Raw genomic sequence first — 21,173 nt, 5'->3', positions numbered from 1 at the left:
GCTCGCCAGGACCCCCACCCCACCCGCAGCACGAGCGAGGGCCCGGCCGGGCGCCGGCGTTGCCTCCCTGCTCCTCGGCCCGTCCGTCCGTCAGTCCGTGGGTCAGTCGGTCTGTCCACGTCCCCCGGTTCCCGACCGGAGGGGCACGTGTGGCGCCGAGCCCCGCAGACCCGGCGAGTGGCAGCCGACCTCTCGCTCCACACTCACCTGCCCCACGGGGATGTCCACCTGCCCGCCGCCGCTCGTCGCCGCCAACAAGGTGCCAACCCGGGTCGGGCTCGTGCTCGGCCCCGTCAGCGCTCGGCGGCGCCACTGCGCACGCGCGCCGGGTCCAGCGGGACGGCCGCGGGGCATGCTGGGGGCTGTAGTCTTTCGGGCCCGCTGGGCAGGAGCGGCGACGGGTCTCCGCGTCTCTTGTACCCTGTACGCCTGTCTCCTTTTGGAGCCGAGCCTGGTCCTCTGGCGGGCACAGGCGATCCTTGAAGCCCAATTTTGGCCTAATGATGACTGCTTGGTCTCCGGTCTGCACTGCAGCGCGAGCAGTTAGGGGAATATGGGGTGAACCAGTGGTCAGGATGAGAGATAGGTGCAGCTGGGGTCTGGGAAGGAGCGGCTTTCTTGATGTTCATTTTATAAATAATTAAATGGCTTCTTTATCGGTGTATAAACCAGTCCTAGACCAGCCTGATCCACTCTTACACAATTCACAGGTCTTGGAAGTTGCCACAAATTGGAAATTAGTTGAGGTCATGCCCAAGAAAATGAGTCTCCGGGCATAATATAGTGAGTGGGTGTAGCCAGAGGCCTGCATTTGAGTCTGTCCACCACTGCTGGCCAAGTTAGCTCACCCATAAAATGAGAATGTGAACTTTCAGTTGTTGTGAGAACCAGATGCTGTCTGAGGAAATGCTAAAAGCACAGTGCGAATGAAGTCCACGAAGGTGGCGGGGCCCTCTCCTTTTGATATCCAGGTCCCACTTGACATCTGGCTCTACTTCGGAAAAAAAGTCCTTGCTTTAGAAAGGTCACTAAAAGATACAATAATATTATGGGAATATTTGTCTGGAAATCTTACTCTACTCTGAAGAAATATACTACATTTAATCTCAGAGCTGCTTATTAATATAAGCTCAGGTTCCCAACTGCGTTCCAAAGTGGTGATGATGCAGTGAATTAATGGGAACCATAAGCAAAGTCTACAAAACACAGTAAGTCATTCTCAGTCATGACCTCACTATCATGCTCACTTTACAAAGAACTTACTTTCATGTTATTCACAATACTCCTGTGCTAAAGCAGCACAAATTTTATTAGAATTTTACAGAGAAACCAGCCAAAATAATGAAAATAAGTGATTGAAGAACTGCAGATAAGGAGGGCCAACTCCAGAGTTACATGTGGATTTTTGACCGCAGAGGGTCAGTGCACCTAACCCCCATGTTGTTCAATGGTCAACTGTACTTGGCCCATTCTCACAATGGGCACCATCCTAATCACAACTCAAATTTAAAGCCATGGCAGAGATATAACACTCTCCTATAGTTTTAAACTTGTCAGTGCCCTAAAGCCATAGCAATGAAAGGCTACATCATTTGTGGATGGAAATCTGACCTGAAGCATCCGTGGCTCCAGTCTCCCTCCCAATCTCACTTGTGGCCACTTGTAACCACTATTTGATAGAAGCTTGTTATTTTCTAAGAAATACCTGGGGAGATTAAGAACAAGAGGGTCCACAGTAGCTCCCAAGTATCCCTTCAAGGTCCTCGTTCCACTCCAGCTTGGGCTGAGGTGTTACCTAACCACAGCTTGTGGTCCACTATAGATGAGGAAGGTCCAATACACCACAAATATGAGAGAACCTGCAGTACAAATTAGGGCATCACAATCTGAAATGAAACTCAAACACGACCCTTCTAAGGCCAAAGGATCCCGTTATATGAAAAGATACAGAGGGCCCCTTGTTTTATTCCACCCAAAAACTCATTTCTCATCTGACCTTTTGTCTAAGTAGTCACCTACAGATCATCTCATCCTCTGAAGTGCTCATCTTGAAATCTGGGTAGGAAATCCAGCTCAGTTTCTTCTTCAGTTTGGACTTTTCATGAAGGCAAATTACCACACATACTCACCACTTAAACCATTTCCTCCTCAGCCCCAAGAAATTTGGCCTCTAAGAATTTCTCTGTATAGTATACAGCACTTAATGAGGTAAGAATAAGGTCACACCAGATCCAGAACTGAAAAACCAAATTCTGCTTTTACCTCTAGTCATGTCTAGAATTAGCTAAGTTTACGAGCTAAATTTTGTCCCTTAGACTATGTCTCTGATAAAGAACATAACTTGTAAGTAATATATATAAATTCTAGCCAGTATTTTAAAAATGTTATAATGACTAAATATAATTTCTGCTCCAGATGAAATCCTGGAACAGAAAATGATCATTAACTAACAAGTAAGGGACTTTATTTAATCATATATCAAAATTAGTTCATTAACTATGAAACTTATGTAAGATATTAATAACAGGGGAAACCAAGTGTGGCATATATGAGGATTCTCTATACTACATTTGCAATTTTTCTGTAAATCCAAAACTTCTCTAAAATTTAAATAAAAATTGCACTCAGAACTTGAAAGAGCGCACAAAAGCAAAAAGAAAATATAAAATACCTAGCAATAAATCTAACTAAGGAGGTAAAGGACCTGTACTCAGAGAACAGTGACTCTGATGAAAGAAACTGAAGACAACATAAACAGATGGAAAGATACACTGTGTTCAGGGACTGGAATAATATTGTTAAAATGACCACACTACCCAAGGAAATCTACAGATTCAATGCAGTCCCTAACAAAATACCAATGGCATTTTTCACAGAACGAGAATAATTCTAAAATTTGCATGTAAACGCAATAGCCAAACAGCCAAAACAATAGCCAAAACAATCTTGAGAAAGAACTAAGCTGGGGTATCATGCACCCTGGCTTCAAACCATACCCCAAAGCTACAGTCCCCAAAATAGGATAGCATGCGCATAAAAACAGAACCAAAGATCAACGGAACAGGATAGAGCCCAGAAATGAACCTGCACTTCACGGGCAGTTAATCTATGACAAAGGAGGCAAGAATATACAATGAAGAAAAGACAGCATCATAAATAAATGGTGTTCGGAAAACTGGGTAGCTACGCGCAGAAGAATCACTGATGAGTGTCTGCAAGGATGTGGGGAAAAGGGAGCCCTTGTGCACTGTTGGTGGGAACGCAGATTGGTACAGCCACTATAGAGAAGTGTGGTTTCCTCAAAACATTAAAAACAGAACTACCATATGATCCAGCAATTCCACTCCTAATTAGAAAAGATATATGTACCTCTTATGTTCAGTGCAGCATTATTTACAGGAGCCAAGATATGGAAGCAACCCATGTGCCCACCAACAGATGAATGGATAAAGACGTGGTAATGTATACAACAGATTACTCAGAGTGAAATCTTGCCATTTGCAACAGCAATGGATGGACCTAGAGGGTATTACGCTGGGTGAAATGTCAGACAAATACTGTATGATTTCACTTATATTTAGAATTTAAAACAAAAGAACAAAACAATAGACACAGTCATAGATACAGACAACAGGTAGTTGGCTGCCAGAGGGGAGGGTGGGGGAGGGATGAAGAAATAAGTGAAGGAATTTAAGAGGCACAAACTTCCACTTGGAAAATGAGTCACGGGTATGAACTGTACGGTGCTGGGAATAGTTAATAAATGTGTAATATCTTCTTATGGTGACATACTGTAACTAGACTTATGGTGATCATTTTGAAATGCATTAAAATATCAAATCACTATGTTGTGTAACAGGAACTAACATAATGTTGTAGGTCAATTATACTTCAAAAACAAACTCACAGAAAAAGAGATCAGATTTGTGGTTACCAGAAATGGGGGGAGGGCAGTTGGATGAAGGCAGTCAAAAGGTACAAACTTCATTGTAAGATAAAGAAGGGATGTAATGTACAACATGATAATTATAATTAATACTGCTGTAGTTGTTAGGAGAGCAAATCCTCAAGTTCTCATCAGAAGAAATTTATTTCTTTAATTTTGTATACGAGATGACGTATGTTCACTAAACTTACTGTGATAATCACTTCATGATTTTTGTAAGTCACCATTATGTTGTACAGTGCTGTATGTTAATTATATCTCAATAAAACTGGTAGAAAAAAAATCACCTTAAACTCATTAGTCAAGAAACCACAGTATCTCATTATATAGCTTTCCAGCATTTTTTTTTCAACTGTTTCCTATTCATTTACGTTGACTCATTCCCCATTCTCTGGTTGGTTCAAGTTCAGGAAGGACTCCCTTCCATGGCAGGCAGACCAAACCAACAGCAGCCTCCTGCTCTCAGCCTGCTCCCAGACTAACCACACCAAGAAGAGATAAAGATTGGTGAACACTCGTGGGCTCAGGAAGGAAAATGACATTGTCTGAGAACCTTCTTGTTAGACCTTGGATTTACATCACTATTGTGGAGGCACCTAACCTCTGTGCTTCCTTTTTAGGACATCAGACTCTCCTGGTTATCAAATGAAATCTATCGTCAGCCAGGGAAGGAGGGGAGTTAAGTGCCCAGGTGTCTTAGAAGGCTGTCCCACAGTCCACTCAGACCCTGATCTCTGGATGGTTCTGATCCTGGAGCTTGCATCCTTGGTTAACTGAATTCAATCTAATCTTCGAGAAGCCATGAGAGTTCTCTTTCCTCAGCCAACCTGCAACCCACCCAAATGCCTTTAACGAAAATGTTAACAAAAGATCAGATAACAAAACTGCCCTTAAGAGTATACCGCAAGAATGTATACATAAAACCAAAAGAGAATGGAAAAGAAAAGACACACAAACCCACCCAAATAGCCCAGGAAAAAAAACCAGCCAAACCACCAATCACAAGAGATCAGAATTGTCAAAATAAGACTGTCATCTATCTCCTTATTTCCTATGAGTACATTTATTACCTAAAACCCATGGTATCTGATATTCCCAGTGTGTCTGGTATATAACAGAAGTTCTCAGATTACATTAGAAATGCACGGATAGGAGCTGCTTCCTCTTCAGGGGCCGCGAGTAGGGAAGGAAGCAGACAGCATGTCTGAACAAAGCCCGGCAGTTAATTCCTCGTGCCAGACCTAGTAGTTTCAAACATGCCTGAGAGTCTCATGAGAGCGGAATCTTGGAGTAATCAAACCGTCTCTGGAAGAACTGAAATGTCACAGGGCTCCGGGCCATCCATACGTGTCTGCTGCACTGAATTGGGTTTAGAATGTGGTTTTAAGGGCCGCCTCCTAGTCTGTTTCCGATAGGCAGAACTCTTCACATCTGTCTGCCTTTGATTGGACACAACTGGAGGCGATTCAGCCTCTTCGCCCTCGCAGCATTCCCATTCCTGACAACTAGATGACCCACAGGGGACAGTGTAGGGAGAAGCACTAACTCACAGTAGTTCCAATGTCTGGGCCCAAACCTGCTTCAGACTCTCACCAAGGGTATGGATGGGTCTCAGCTGCCTCTCCTGCGGCAATGGATAATCAAGTCCCACCTCCCTCCAACAGTATCTGAAGCGATGACAAGTTTTCTCTTATAAGACAAAGAGCCCTATCATTCCTTCGCCTTTCATATGACAAAGTCCAGTCTAAACTGGACAAAGGCTCTCCAGTTTATCTCTGTTCTCAGACTGGGTGTCCAAAATTGAACATGATGCCACGAGTCTGGAACAGTAAGACTCTGGGGGCTTTTCTAGACACCACACTACCATCAACACATCCTAAAACTGTCTTACCTCACTAGCAACCATTTCTGGTTCATGCTGAGTTTAAGGTTAACTTATTTACATTTACCTTAATTTTTCTTTGTCGTTTTGGCCACATCGTTTCAATCTATTTAAGTTAGATGCAATCTTAGTTATTTTACCAAATAATTGTATAGGTTAATTGTCCTAGTTTTGTGTCATCTGCAAATCTGAGAAATAAGCTTTCTTCATTTCCATCTAAGCTGAAGATTCACAGAATGAGACAGGGCTGAGGACAGAAGCCACTGGCACCTGCTAGCGCTCTCCTTCCAGTGGTGGTAACGGCTGTAACTCTCTCACCTTTGGCTGCAGGTGGTTCAGTCAGCTATCAACCTGCATAACCCAGCTTAGAGACTGTCAAATGCCCTGGTGAGATCAATATACCCAGTTAGCATCTCCTTGATACACAAGCCTTATCAAAGATCAAGGCGGGGTCGGGTACAGCCCAGTGGTAGAGCGTGTACTTAGCATACGTGAGGTCCTGGATACAATCCCTAGTACCTCCATAAAAATAAATAAATAAACCCAATTACCCCCCTCAACCCCCTAAAAAAAGATCAACTGAAGCTGGGTACAACTTGAGCTGAGCAAGCCTGATGATCACATCAATTTCTCTGGGAATTTATCGTAGCTCTAAATTTCATTACTTGTTCTACCAAATATAACTGAAATGTAGGTATCCAGCCATAATGAATCAGTGAATCCAGATTATTTTGCTAGGCCCACATCAAAAACATTTTCAGAAGAAAGGACCAGGAATGTGTTTACTATCTCAAATCAAGTGAACACATAAAAAGGACTAGACTAGCTGGAAAATATGCCTTGAAAGAGCAGAACACAAACTATAAGCTACATTGATCATGCAAGTTTGTGTTGCTGTAAAAAAGAACCAACGACAATGCAATTTATTTCTGCATTGTAAACTTGAGAAACGTGAAAGCATCGTGGAAAGAAAAATTTAAGGTAACAATTCTTGAGGTAAAATAAGGCACTTTTTTGTGACTTAGCAATAAAAGTTAACAAAGCCAACAACAGTTCCCTGTTTAATTCTCTTTCAACCTCACAGACATAATTCTGCTTTCACCTTCATTACACTTTCATATGGTTTCAACAGGGGATACACCTCCTCTTCTAAGAATCTCTGTACCTGCCAAAGAGAAAGCAAAGGCAAGTCAAAAGAAAACGTTAAGATCAAATTTTGATAATCCTTTTTTCAACATCAGTTCGTATCACTGAGGCCGAATTTGATAAATCTTTTATTCCACTACTCAGCTTCCATTTTTCTCAACTATCTGTCAGAAATCTGTTCCTAGAGACAGGCAGCTCACCCCACCAGGACCACCAAGCTGCCCTTCCCACAAACCAGCTCAGCCTATGTTCTCTCAGTTGGTCTTACCATTCTCCACCCACTACCCAAGCCCAAACCATCACTGCTTTCTCTCCTCCCCATTCAACCGGCTTTCAAGTGACCAACGCTCTACACAGCCTGCAATCACAGCCCGTGTCTGCCCAGCTGTGGCTCAGAGCCCTTAACCCATTGCAGCAGCTTCCTTTTTGGTCACCCAACACACAGTATACGTCCTTCGAATCCTATACACCAGTGATGTGAACATAAATGATATGTTCCAGCCTGTCTTCCACTTTAAATCCTAACTACTTCTGGGTCACTTGATACTCTGGCAACCCTCAATGATTCTGCCTTTTCTCCCATGTTGGACGTCCGTGCGTTTGCCAGCTTCTCAGCCGGGGGCTCCCAGGTAACTCCTACTTGTCCCTAAGATTTGACTCAGATGTCATGTCTTCAAGGAAGTCTTTCCAACTTCTACTATTCTAAGGTTGTTGCCTTCATGACCCCCCCACAAAGACGTGTTTCTTTCAATTTTCACATGTATTGCTTGGTATTATAATGACTTATTTACAAGTCTTTGCCACTAAGTTCTGACCTCCTTGAAGATAAAGATTATCTATTCATCTTTGAAGCCCCAGAATTAAACACAGGACCTGAACACAATCTGAGCACTTAGTTTGCACTCAAGAAATGTTTCTGAATTAACCCTTGTAGTCTCCAAAAGACTAAGAGGAAAAACGAGACCTTTACTGAATACTTACAACGCACCAAGCACTATGCTAGGCCTTTCAGGTCACGCAACCACCACCACCTATGAGATACATATTCTATCCCATCAGCCAGCAAAAGCCAGAAGTCACGACTGAACCCAGATCTACTGACAGTAAGATCCAGTCTTTGTCCTTACGCCACAGGCTACAGGCCAAAAGAGAATTCAGAGAAATCCACAGGGGGAAATACTTAAATCAGCTCAAGACAACCAAATCTTGACCTTTTCGCCAGCAACCTGCTCTGAATTCTTTCTGACTAGCCCCACTCTCATCACACCTCCACGAAGCCGAAACATTAAAGACAGTACTCCAGGCTCTGCAGCCCAGCCACGTAACAAGAGGGCACCCGGGGAAGACTGCAGTGCCCTGCAAGTGCTCTGATGCTTACCTGCTGGGATGCGCGACCAGTGAAAGTAGAAGGATCCAACAAATGGTCCAACTGGGAGTGAATGGGACTGAAGTAAGCATCAGCCTGGATACGCTCTATGAGGTCATTGTCACCCCCTTCCTGCTTGACCACGGCAGCTGCCTGCTGGGAAAGCACTCTAATCTTCTCGTGGCAATCCTGGGAAGACAGTGAGGCATTGCTGGTCTACTGCTAACAGGCAACAGAACGTCCACGCTGTCTATGGCTGGTGGCATAAAGGCCCCCCGGGCGGAGGTGGCTCCCTTCAGTCTGACTCCACCAAGATTCTGACTGTCTGACCACATCCTAGGACGAACCTCAAGTGGATGCCAGCTCCTCTAAAGCTTCGTGAACCCTCTGCTTGTGTGTCCAGCCCACTTTCCGGCATTTCCTATGGAAATTCAGACCTAGTCTCTTCACTAAGAGTGGACCTTTTCTACAAGTGATTAAGCAATTCACTTTTTTTTTCAGGATGAATTATTTAGCAATTCACTTTTTAATAAACTGCGTTCACCACAATCACCCTCCAGAGATAAGCTGTTCTACATGGTGGAATATGGTCACTGTTCTGCACCCATACCATGACTGAAGGTAACCACAGAAATGCCTTCTTCTTCAGGGAGGAGGACAGGACTAAAGGTGTACTTTCAATTAATCCAGGAGCATGAAGGGGTTACAGACCTGGCGGTTACCCCCAGCTTTCACCATGGCCATGATGATGTTCTCTGTGGCCATGAAAGGCAGCTCTTGCCGAATGCGCCGCTCAATCACCTAAGAGGATGAAAGGCCAAGAAGGATAACCCAGGTTACAACCATGACCAACAATGCACAGCAGGGACACAAACTCCCACATCTATGAAGAAAGACGAAAGGAAGGCCTGTCTTATTCTACACCAGAGTTTTCAGTTTTCTCATAATCCAGAGTATTATTTTGATTTTAAAAAGAAATACTGATTTAATTAAACCTTTAAAAGTTGCTTCATCAGAATGACTCCTAAAACCTCAAGTCTGTACAATTTCAGTGCCTGACCTCAAGAGCTGAGTATAGGACGGACACAAACCCATCTGCCTTAGACTTAAAAACAGGCAAATGGAAAAGTCTACTCTGTCAGTCACGCCAGAGCTGATGATTCACGCTGGCAGACAGTTTTCAAGCAATTCAAAGTACTTCTCTCCCAAACTTTTCCGTAAGAGTGTCTATGAATTCCACAGACTTATTCCCTAGAGCTCATGTCACAGCCTGAAGCGTGAGCTCTGGGTTGGAAGAACTCCTCCTGCACCAGAATAGCTCCCCCAACACACTCACTCCAGAGGAGGAAAAGGCTACACCCCGCTTCCCACATCCCAAGGTCCCCCCTAATATTTTACTTTTTAATTGAGGCTGCTTACTTTAGGGTATACCACCAATCCTTCAGAAATGTTCTGCAGTGTGTTCAATATAGTATCTGCAGTGAGAAATGCCTCGGCCAGACAGATCCGTCTAGAAAACAAACAGCCAATTCAGTTATCGCTTTAAACAAATAACAGTTTCCATGAAGTGTGCCAAGAAGCGGCCCAACTGACTTCTCATGCCAGATGCACTACTTGGACAGTTTCCTTCAGTTTCATGATTTCAACTACCCCAGTGTCCTAGTGACCCCCAAATCTGTCACCTCTCAACTAGATCACTTAACCAAGTGCCAGACCATACACCCGCTTGGGAGCTCCACCTGATTATCTATAGGTTCCTCAAACCCCAGACTGAATTCATCCACTTTCCACTGCCTCCTGCTCACCCTCTCAAATCCGCTCTTCCCCATTCTGCAGCTCCCGCCTCAGTGAATGGCACCAGCATTCCGTCTCAGACCTTAACTTAACGCTCGCTCCAGTCAACCACCCAGGCCAGCCCGCCTGACACTGACTTTACATCCACATCCCGCCTCTTCAGTCACATGACCACTGAGCCAGTGTGGACTCAGATTTTTAGAGTAGACTCCTAGCTTGTTCTGATCAGATCCATGCCCCCTTACAACAGATTCTCCAAATTGTTGCAGGGTATTTTAGTGGGCACATCTGATTAGGTCAAAGCCTGCTAAAAATATTCATTGGCTGACTTCCGAATGAGTTCATGTTTTATTTCAATAGATAAACCAGACATTATGCACAAATCCCAGAGAGCTAGGTTTAACTATTTATCATTTCCTCTCGAGAAATTCCAGCAGAATGCAAAGCAAACCAGAATACATGCTTTCAAATAAGTATAAATATAAATTAGAAAGTCATATGCAGGCTGGTACCTCATCAGTAACTACGAATTACTTCTGACCCATCTCATAACTAATCAAGATGCCACTGTGCCAAGATACCAGTTGACATCCACCTGCCTTCAGAACAATATCGAGACGCCTTTTCAGGGCCTAGAAGGCCCATCATAAACTGGCTACTACCCACCATCAGGTCCCACCTCACCATCTGCTACAGACTTCATTCTCCTGTGCCACCCGACTATTAGCCACACACTATTAGTAACTCTTTCTCCTGCCTTTGTGCCTTTATACATGCTCCCAACCTTGTCTTAAATGTCTAAAAAATGCCTAGATTTCCTAAGCCTCAAAGCATCACCTCCCCTGTAAAGCTTTCCTTGACTCCCCTACCACCCCTCCCTCCTCTTTGTTCCACAGAGAGTATCCCGTGTATATTTCGACTCTAACACTTACCACACTGTTCTTTCTACATCCAGGGTCCTTAGGGACAAGGAAGGAATACAGAGATACTCAATAAAGTCCTTCTGCTTCTAGGCCCCTCATTGGGTCCTCCCCACAACCTGCTTTATGTGACACCCTCGATCCACTGACCGGTTGGCACTATCATCCAGTGTGCGTTCAAACCACTGCACAGAGGCTGTCTGCAATGGGTCCGTGACCAGGATCATGAGGTGACGGGCAAGGCTGCAGCACCGCTCCGAGCGCATAGGGTTCCGCTTGTACGGCATTGCACTTGAACCTGCCCATTTAAGGGACCAGAAGCAAAGGCAGGAAGACTTCAGGGAACAGTGAGCGCCCCACCATGCTCTGGGCAAACTGCTAACACACGCCCACAAACCTCCCAGCATCTCTGTGGTGTTCCCAGGTCTTCACACGACACTCACCAATCTGCTGTTTCTCAAAGGGTTCCTCCATCTCCTTGAGGTTTGCCAGGAGTCGTATGTCAGTACAAATCTGGGGGAAGAGCAGGGGCACAGGCAACACCCACACTCTTAGCAGCGGGGCTCTGGAGGCAAGGACTGCACTGGTGAAGGAGGCGAGCTGTTCAGCTGTGCCACTGCTAAGCTGAAGGCCAGCACGTCCTCCCCGAGAGCTCCTAGACAGGGACTTACTCGGACTTCTCTTGGCTCCTGAAGAGCTGGAATGACATATTCAGGGAGCATGGAAATGTTTTGGTGAAACTCATGGAGAAACAAAGGCAAAGTGAACTTAATGAAGATGCTGTAGCTAGTCCTTCCTTTAATGCACCTTACTTTAAGTGAAGAGGCTTCACTGACGGGCCCCAAGTTGTTAAAAGTGACGCCTGACATCTCTTGAGAGCCACAATTGGGTCAAAGTCTAAGGCTGGTTTGGCCTGTCTGTGGGGTCCAGCTCTCTCATCACTACCACCACTCACCTTGTGCACCGATGCCCCCAAGCTAGCCAGCACGGAGAGCACCTCAATGTCTACTTTCCGTGTATAGGTCTGCCCTGTGATGATGAAAGCCCTAGAAATAAACAGAAAACAGCCTTAAGTGACAATATTTCAAAATGTGGCCATGTCAAGCAAACAAGCAAAAAAGACTAAGTGAAAGCTTGGTCTCACTGGTGTACTAAGACACACTGAGCCCAGAGGACCTCACAGACAAGTGGCTCTGGGAACAAACTGTTCTTCCATCCTTTCTACTAATACCCAGACAGCTGCCCTGACCTGAGAAGGAAACACAGTCCAGCGTGCCTCTGTCCTGCTGCACCCCAGTGGAAGTGCCCGAAACAAGGACCACTGGTGAGCCTTGTGGCTCTCAATGTGAATGGCCAGACTTAGATGACCCAGTGGAGGCCCTCAGTAAAGAAACAGAAACAGCAACATGGGTAAGGCTATTCTAAAAAACCCAGAACTAAATAGCTTCCTTTTTTCTTATAAATTGTAACAAAATAGAATCTAGACTACAGGAAGAAAAAACCCAGGCCAGAGATGGAAGGAAATGGGTGGAAGAAGAAAGAAAGCAAAAACCAAAAGAGTTAAGGTCAAATCTAGAGGTATACTGAACACAAGTCTTTCAATACTTAATAGGGAGGCCAACACTTCTCCCACTTACCTACCTCTTAAATCCTGCCTTTTCTGTCACCATCTTGTCAAGCTGCTCTACCTTGGGAAGAAAAGACATCCCTGTAGAAATCCAGGTGTGTCTAGTATGAGAACATCTTGACATGTCAACCTGTCCAGGTTTCCAGCTTTGGTACCCCTTCCAGCCCAGACTCCACCCATCCCAGCATCAATTGCTCCTACCATCCTGGGGTCAGCGATGTCTCTGGTGCTCCCACAGCTGAGTCTGTATTGCCCTGGTCACTTTCAGAATACCTTTTGGTCATCTCCCTCGAAGAGCTGCAGGAAGCTGGCCTGAGTGCCAGTGGTGCCCTTCACTCCTCGGAAGCGCAGGTCATCTCGGACACGCTTCAAGTTCTGGAGATCCATGCAAAGATCCTGAATCCAGAGACAGCAACGTTTCCCAACTGTAGTCAGCTGCGCAGGCCTGAAAACAACCCAAAGAGAACACAAAGAAGTCTCAAACCAATGACTTACTTCATAAAGCTTTCATTGTTTCTTTTAATAACCACTGTTACCTCGGGAAAGGGGAAGAATTAAAGTAAGAGATGGAGAAACAAGTAAAGACAAAATAAGAGCAAAAAAGTTTAAGCCGAGTGGGGGGCAGGTACAGCTCAGTGGTGGAGCATGTGCTTGGGGGGCATGAAGTCCCTGGTTCGGTCCCCAGTGTCTTTGTTAAGGAGGGAAAAAAACAAACAAAAAAAAGTTTAAAGCAAGTAACAGTTAAGCAGATTCAATATCATTTATAAATATTCAACGTTTATAAAACTAAAGAGCTATTAGCATAGTTCTTTAATCATCATCAAGAGGCCCTATAAAGGCAGAGACAATGTCTGTTTTGTTTGTCCCCAGACCTTGCAAGAAATATACATGTAACAAACACTTTCCAGGTATCTAATGTGTCCTTGGTGTTGGAAATATAACAAAGAACAAAACAAACAAGGTCCCTATCCAGGGGAGCTCAGCGTTCTAACAGATGACCTAGCCTATTCCAGATGGAATTTCTCTATGAGGCTAATGATACTGACAGCTGGAGACGTCAAGGCACACTACAAGTAATGTCCATAGGAGGCACATCAAAAGCCAGGGTACACAGCCCCAAATTAATCTCCTGCGAGTTTTCCTTGTCAACTCCAGCTAATAGATTAATGGTACAAAAAAATAAATAATAATATATGAGTGGCCTTGTTCATAGCAGCATTATACACCGTAGCAACAAAGTGGAAACAACGCCAAATGTTCAGCAACTGGTGAATGGAAAAAAGGAGGCACAGTCAAACAATGGATTATTTGGCTGTAAAAGAAATTAAATACTGACACATGCTACAGCATGAATGAACACAGAAAACACCATGCTAAGTGAAAAGTAGCCAGTCACCAGAGGATGAATGTATGATTCTACTTAAATGAAATGTCCAGAAGAGGCAAATTCATAGTTAGAAAATAAAATGAAATAAAATAAAATAAAATAAATTAAAAATAAAAGTGGTTGCCAGGGGCTAGGGAATAGGGGAATGGAAGGGACTGCTAATGGGTAGAGGGTTTTCTGGGGGGTGATGGAAATATTCTGAAATTATGTATTGCTAATGACTGCATTAATTCTGTAAATATACAAAAAACACATTGAACTGTATCCTTTAAATGGGTGAATTTTCTGGTATGTCAGTTATATCTCAGTAAAGCTGCTTCTTTTTAATTACCAGGCTGACCCTTCTGCAGTGGTGTCTACGCACCCAACATCATTTCCTGCGTCCCTAACGCCCGCCAACTGCGGCAGCAGACGCCGCTCATTACGCCATCCCAGGGGGACACTGGAATGCCTGCTGAACACGCTCCAACAGATGCAGGAGAGGAGCTGCAACACAGCGACACTAGGTGTGCAGGGAGCCGGCACAGAAGGCAACATCTACCATGGCCAAGCCACACACACTGAGCACTGACTCCTTCACATGAACAGTTTCTTCTGGTTTCTGCTACCAATAACAGAGGCCCTGATTTTAAGGAAGAGGAAACTCAACAGGCTCTCCTGAGTTACAGGAAATGATACCCTTGTTGCCGTAGCAACATCCCATCAAAACACAAGGCAGATGATAACATACCACTACTCAAATGTAGCATTCCCAAACTGACATCATCAGCCTTAATAAAAGGTTTTATCCAGTAATCATAAAAATACTTGCACATTCAAAAACTAAAAACTACAGAGAGTAGGGGAAAAACTTATTTACCCTATTCTGTCATAAACCAGAGTAGTCAGCATTTACATCGTGGTGTACTTTCTTCCATTCTTTGTACAGTTTATATGCTGACTTTCCCTCACAACGTTAACCTAAGCACATTTCCATGGTATTAGTCTTACAAGCATCATTTTAATGGCTGTATATTATTCCAACCTGTGGATATACTATATACTTTTAATTATTCTCTTATTCTTGGACATTTAGCTCAATGCTTACCATCATAAATAATATTTTAACAAAGATCTTTGTACATAAGGTTTTCCCCATAATTTGGACTACTTTCTCGGGATTCTCAAGAATGGAATCATTGAATCAAGAATACTTGCTAAGGCTCTTGATACGTATTTCCCAATAAAATGAACCATTAAACTTATTCTCTCACCAGTACAGCTTTTAAGGTAGATACAAGGTTTGTTCTTTATAAGCACCCCAAGTTATCTACTTATATTATGTTTTGAATTTTTTTCCCTTCAAGGTTACCACAGAGAAGGGAGAAGAAATAAATAAAAGCCAGTTGCACATAAACAAGCCCAATTCCCAAGAGGTAATCACCTCACTTACTGGAAATGTGTGAAACCTAAGGTGGGAAGATCGGCTCGTTCCTTGGCAAAGTCGGCAAGCCGAGAGATCACTCTGGCAAGCTGTGAGAAAGACCACGTGGTAGAAAGAACGTGAATTCAGGCTGAGCACTTTATGTAAACAGGAGCTAAACTGGGAGACACTTTCATATAAAATTACATCTCCAGCTCAGAGAAGGCAGAGGTCATTTTTTTTTTACCTTTATGTCTTAAAGTGCCTTGAAGAGTTCATACTAACCAACATTCAAAAACTGAGCTAAAAATGTCACCTAAAAAGTTACAAATTATTTTTGCACAATGTAAACACTACCGGCACGCTCGTGAAGAAAAACAGGACAAAAATCATAAATCTGACCCACATATTCCAGGAGCATGCTGCAGGTTACACTTCCTTCACTTAAAAGGCTGTGCTTTAAAAAGCATTATTAACTTACAGTGTTTTAACTCAAGAAGAAACAATTAGTTTTACAGGTCAGACGTAGGATCATTCACCTGAGTAAATGTTTATTTAGAGTTACACTGTGCTGACTCACTCAAGGTGGTGCCCACCTCCTGTCACAGCGGGACTTCTGCCAACTTCTTACCTTTGGCAAAAGCAGGTCAAATGCATTTCTAAGAATAATCAGGTCCTGCAAAGGAAGATGAAGCAGTCTTTTGTTAAACAGCTCCATCCAGACAGCATTATGACAGAAGACTTTTTGGCAATCACAACTGGGTTTCTCAGCTAGCTGCCTGTATCATTCTTAGCAAGACACCATGCACGCCAGAAGATGCTAACAGAACTTGTTCGTTTCTGTTACTGTTTCAAAAGCACACCGAGTTAGCAGTACTGCTGAAATCTATAAGCACATAATCCTTATACTTAGAAAGCCCTATTTATGTGGTATCTAAAATAACTGGAAAATGATAGAGGTAACCCTGTGAATACTGTGAAGATGTCCAGGTCAACAGTTTTTGTCTTCCTGTCAAGTTTCTAAAAAGCATCCACAGGGCGCATTCCATTAGTTTCTTCTCCCTTTTTTGTCATGTCTACCACTGCTAACAAAAAAAAAAGGCATGAACCAGAAGACCGAGGTTTAGGAAATTTAAAGCTGTTCTTGAGGGAGTTAGGAGATGTAAGTGTTTCGGACAACTCCAACACATGCTCATTAGGCAGTAATTGTTGAGCCCAACTACACACTCTGTACTTTTAACAAGGATATTTCAAGTTAGAGGACTGTTCTTCTCCCATTATCTGACTCACCAATTACACACAGATGCCTTTAATAAGTACTGCTCTGGACAAAAGAATGTTATTTGGGGCAACTTAAAAATTACTGGCTTCTTTCTAAATTGGAAGTGTATCTGGAATCTAACTTCTGGTCCCACTGTGATGAAGGGCACAGCTTTGGAGCCGTTCTACCCAGTCCTCTATTCTTTCTAGCTGTGAAACCTACAGCAAGTTCTCCAGCCTCTCATCTGTGGATATAGGACTAATAAAGCCAGAGCCAAAGACTACATGTCCTGAATCCATTTACATGAAATTTTAAGAAAAAGGCACAACTATAGGGACGGAAAGCACATCAGTGATTGTCTGGGACTGGAAGCAGGAGTGGAGACTGAGGGCAAACAAGCAAGGGAGAACTCCTTGGGGTGAGGGATGTGGTCTAACACTGTGGTGTGCGGAGGCTAAATCACTGCAGAAATTTACTAAAGCTCACTGAACCGGACATTTAGAATGGTAACTTTATGGTATTAAACTATACCACAATAAAGCTATTTAAAAATGGTGATAATTGCATCTGTCTCTTGTGGTTGTTGTGAAGAATAAATGAAACACATATAAAGGGCTCAGAATAGCATCAGACACCTGGTAAACTCTTAGGAAAATGCTTGCCATTACTTTTTTAGGTCCATGAGACACTTCTGCTAACTAAAGGATATGTTTAAGAATTACAACACAATGCTTTCTTCTTTTCAGAAGTCACAGCAAGGAGTTATAAAGGACTTGGGAAGAAAATCCCTTTGGAAAACTACCTTGGCCACTAAAATGCAAAGATCTCAGCTTTCATCCAGCATACCAAGGTGGAGGCAGAATCTGTAGACCTTATTTTATGGAGATCATTAGGCGCTTATAGTTTAGATTGGAAGGATTTCAAAAGCAGAAAATTCCTAAGCAGTGAGATACTAAGATCTATGGAGTCACTTCCTAAAATGGACAGAATCAAATAAAGCTTATAAATGCATTAGAAAGGTTGAGTCCTAAGTGGAAACAAAACAACACGGGCTCCTACTGTATTGTCTCCCACATAGCAGGAGGTGGCACCAAGATGAATGATGCCAGCAGCTTTCGGGCAGCAGTGGGCAAATGTGTGCACATGAGCCATCACGTCATGTCGTAACCGCTTCTCTTCCTCAGCTGCCATCTTGAAGTCGATGTTGTCCAAGTTTGACTTCATCTCCTGGATTTGTTCATCTGTGATAGGCAAACCCAATGTCTGCAGAACAGGCAAAATAAAATAACCTCTTATGTCACAATTACTTCAACTGAAAAAATGACACTGAAAAAAAATTGGTTCATGTTACCATGTATGCCCTACCTCCCAATTCTTAAACAAAAACTGGGGGCAACTAAACTAAAAGGACAGGGGGAGGAAGGAACAATTTTCTAAATGAATTATGGTAAATTATATTCTAAGTAAAATCCAATATATACAACAATAATGTAACCCTGATTTTTGTTCCCTCTGCCCCTGTGTCTCTGCTCACTCCCTCACATGTTCTGGTCTCAGGGCTCAGATGTCATCTTCTCAGAGAGGTCTTTCCTTTCCTTCTTTTGTGTGTCTCTCTCTATTCCCTTAGCCTGGTTTTATTTAGAGCACTTATCACCACATGACATTTTTACAAATTTATTAGCCTGTCTCTCCCCTCTAGAATACTCTGAGAGCTTGTGGTATTTACTGCTTGCTCCTTAGTGTCTGGCACTTAAGTGCCCAAAGTGTAGGACCCAGGCCACAGCTTTACATTTGATCTAGATGGATTTTGTCAAGAAACCAAAATTAGGAATGCTGTTAGTAGTTTTGCCAACAAATTATGTGCAGCAAATTCAGAGCAACTGGAAGCAATTCCAGGAGCACTTATGAGAAAACAAACACATCAACATCTTACATTCATCCATCACTGAAAAAAAAATCAGGCTGCCAAAAAAACAGCTGGCAGCCCACAGGCAGCTCTGAACCCTGGGGCCAAGTACTGAATATATACATTGGTGAAATTTATTCAAACCTCACTTGAAAGTTCCAAGTCCTGACCCTGGAAAGGAGCTCACATCTTAAGACCTATCTTGTCCAAGATGGTAGCTCCTAGCTAGATGTAGCTATTTACATTTAAACTTTATAAAAAGTAAAAACTCAATTTCTCAGTCACACTAGCCACATCTCAAGTGTTTAATAACCACCTCTGGCCAAGGTGCCTTGGATCTTCAGTCATTAGATATGACCTCTCAGGGCTCCTCTCAAAGCAAAGCAGCAGGGGGCAGTGTGGTCAAAACTGCTTCCTACCTCCAAGCAATGCATCATCTCAAAATTCATTCCCTACTCCTAATTTTCTGCATTCCTCCAAATCTCATTCCCCAAGGTTTTTTTTTTTCTTAATTATGTAATTTATGCTACTAATTTTGACACCATAACTAATAGATAATCCAAACTCAGGCTGGTATCAAAACTGTATGCATTTCAGGCAATGTGTGGACAGGCCAGAGGAAAGAACACATATTCAGACTACATTTCAATCCCAGCCTGAAGCTTTTATTTACCAGCTATGGTGGCCCTGGCAAAATCGCTGAGTGCCACTACCCTCACCTACACAGAGAATCAAATACAATAGAAAACAGGGTACATGTTAATACATCGCGAATCACAACACACCATTCATGTCCTCCTCTACGATCTGCTATTGTTATCTGAGCCCACAGTTCATGAAATCTCTCTGTATCGTCATTCTATCATCTGTAAAACAGGACCTGTCACAAAGAGTTGTTTTGAGGATTACTAAACTATTCACATGCAAGGTCTTCAAACTGCCAGGCACACACAGAATAGGCACTGCAGATATGTCTGAGAGTATTTGTGTCATTTTATTTCCTTGTGTACAGTGATAGGAAAGGGGAATAATCTAGGAAGAAAAGTTTTCTGTTCGGGGACCGTGCACCCTTCCTGGGCACTACTCAGATCGTTTCTGGGTTTACTAAGTCATTTGGGAGGACATCGCCATCTTGCTTGTTGTGGCATTTTCCTCTGAAACTTTATAGCTCTCTGGATCACCTTCAGCTTCCTTCAGCTCCTCTGGGAAGTCCCGTTGGGAGCTATTTCTGAAACCCATGAGCTGAACAGCTCTACACGCAGCTCTTATATGAGAAACCATAAATATCGTCTAATAACCCCCTTCCCTGATTCTCCCTCCCCAGAGACAAAAGGCAGCCGAGTAGGGCGGAAATGGTTGCCCAGGAAACACGGATTTTGCAGTGACAGTTCTGTCTCGGACTACACTGCGGCACTGTGGAAGATGAAGTGGCTAAGCGCTTCGCTCTGCACTGAACGCGGTTTCACACCTGGGTTCCGCTGTTAACGGTTAGAAGCAATTAACTCGCTGGATTATCATTGAGGCTTGGTCTTCTCCCCAATAATACGGGGAAATCACCACCTAGCTTGCCAAGTCTTCATGGGTTAAAGGGGGTAAGACGTGCAGAGAATCGAGCACAACGGCCTGTAACAAGCGCTCAGCAGCGTACCCGTGCAGGAACCGCCGAGATTCACTCCCTGAAACGGGAGACCGCACTTCTCGAGGTCCCCTCTGTGGCTCTAACCCTCGATGATTAAAAAACATGAGAAGCAACAGGTGGCGGCTCCCGGGCCTCCTGCCCTGGCCTTCCTGGGGCCGCAGCTCCTCTGGAAAGGGAACACCCGGCCGAAAATAGCGGGGCAGCTGCCCTGGCGGCTCAGTCCAGCTCGGTGCCCAGCCCGGCACGTGCAGGGGCGGGCCCGCCTCTCAGCCCCAGGACGCGTTACCTGCTCCGCCTCCGCCAGCCATAGCCAGAGCTGCCGCCAGGTCCGGAATTTGTACCTGTCGCTAAACACGAAGCACATCTCCGGGCTGGCATAACGGGAGGCAAGCGGCGAGCGGTAGCTGTCGTGCCCGCAGGCCTCCTCCCTCCCGCCACGGTCTCCTCCCGCAGCCATCCCGAACACGCGACCCCGTCGGGACGGGCAAGGCCGGCGGGGAGGAAGCGGAAGCTCGGGGCGGACCTTCCTCCACGCGGGGCGGGACTTCCTTCACTTGGTCCCACCCCCGGGGCTCCGGGAAACTGGAGCTCTCAAGGTTGCGGAGTTTCGGCGACTCGCTGCTCAGGTTTTAGGAGTTTCTCTTCGTTGACAGACAACGTGATTAGCGCTTCACAAGTTACTTACAGTTCTGTGTCTTGCTTTCCCCACCTGAAAAAAGGTACATTAAGACCTGCCTTTAAGATTGCTCTGAAGATTGAGTATCAATGTCTGGGACACTCAGAAAGCCCTCTTGTGTGTTTGCTATTATTATTGTCGCCCACCTGCCTGGCGCCCAGCGCAGTTCTCAGGAGAAAACAAGATGCCCAAGGGAAATCGGCATTCATTGAGTGCCAAGT

At 44.1% G+C, this 21,173-nt stretch overlaps 2 protein-coding genes across 13 annotated transcripts in view; both read right to left on the bottom strand.

The window, feature by feature from the left end:
* Positions 1-318, bottom strand: part of SGSM3 (small G protein signaling modulator 3) — a 32,454-nt gene extending 32,136 nt beyond the window's left edge. For 5 of the 11 annotated variants that reach the window (XM_072973575.1, XM_072973572.1, XM_072973571.1 and 2 more), the window contains exon 1: positions 208-318. The gene's annotated coding sequence lies outside the window, so the exon portion shown is untranslated. The remainder of the gene's footprint in view (positions 1-207) is intronic. The other 6 variants (XM_072973570.1, XM_072973579.1, XM_072973578.1 and 3 more) reach the window with 5 other exon arrangements.
* Positions 319-6,876: 6,558 nt separating this feature from the next.
* Positions 6,877-20,786, bottom strand: ADSL (adenylosuccinate lyase). 2 transcript variants are annotated; one of them, XM_006207108.3, is made up of 13 exons: positions 20,563-20,786; positions 17,791-17,994; positions 16,102-16,146; positions 15,501-15,580; positions 12,955-13,126; positions 12,696-12,742; positions 12,010-12,100; positions 11,498-11,567; positions 11,205-11,352; positions 9,760-9,850; positions 9,052-9,141; positions 8,353-8,529; positions 6,877-6,993 (listed from the first exon to the last, which is right to left on the bottom strand). In XM_006207108.3, the coding sequence occupies exons 1-13, from the start codon at positions 20,731-20,733 to the stop codon at positions 6,907-6,909; spliced, it is 1,473 nt and encodes a 490-aa protein (XP_006207170.1). In that variant the 5' UTR covers positions 20,734-20,786; the 3' UTR covers positions 6,877-6,906. The 2 variants fall into 2 exon arrangements, with proteins under 2 accessions (XP_006207170.1, XP_072829668.1); XM_072973567.1 differs by having other exon boundaries at positions 20,618-20,754.
* Between the last annotated feature and the right edge of the window lie 387 nt (positions 20,787-21,173).

Source organism: Vicugna pacos, chromosome 12, assembly GCF_048564905.1.
Source record: "Vicugna pacos chromosome 12, VicPac4, whole genome shotgun sequence".
NCBI lineage: Eukaryota > Metazoa > Chordata > Mammalia > Artiodactyla > Camelidae > Vicugna > Vicugna pacos.
Note: the sequence above shows the minus strand (reverse complement) of the source record. Positions and strands in the feature narration are given on the sequence as shown.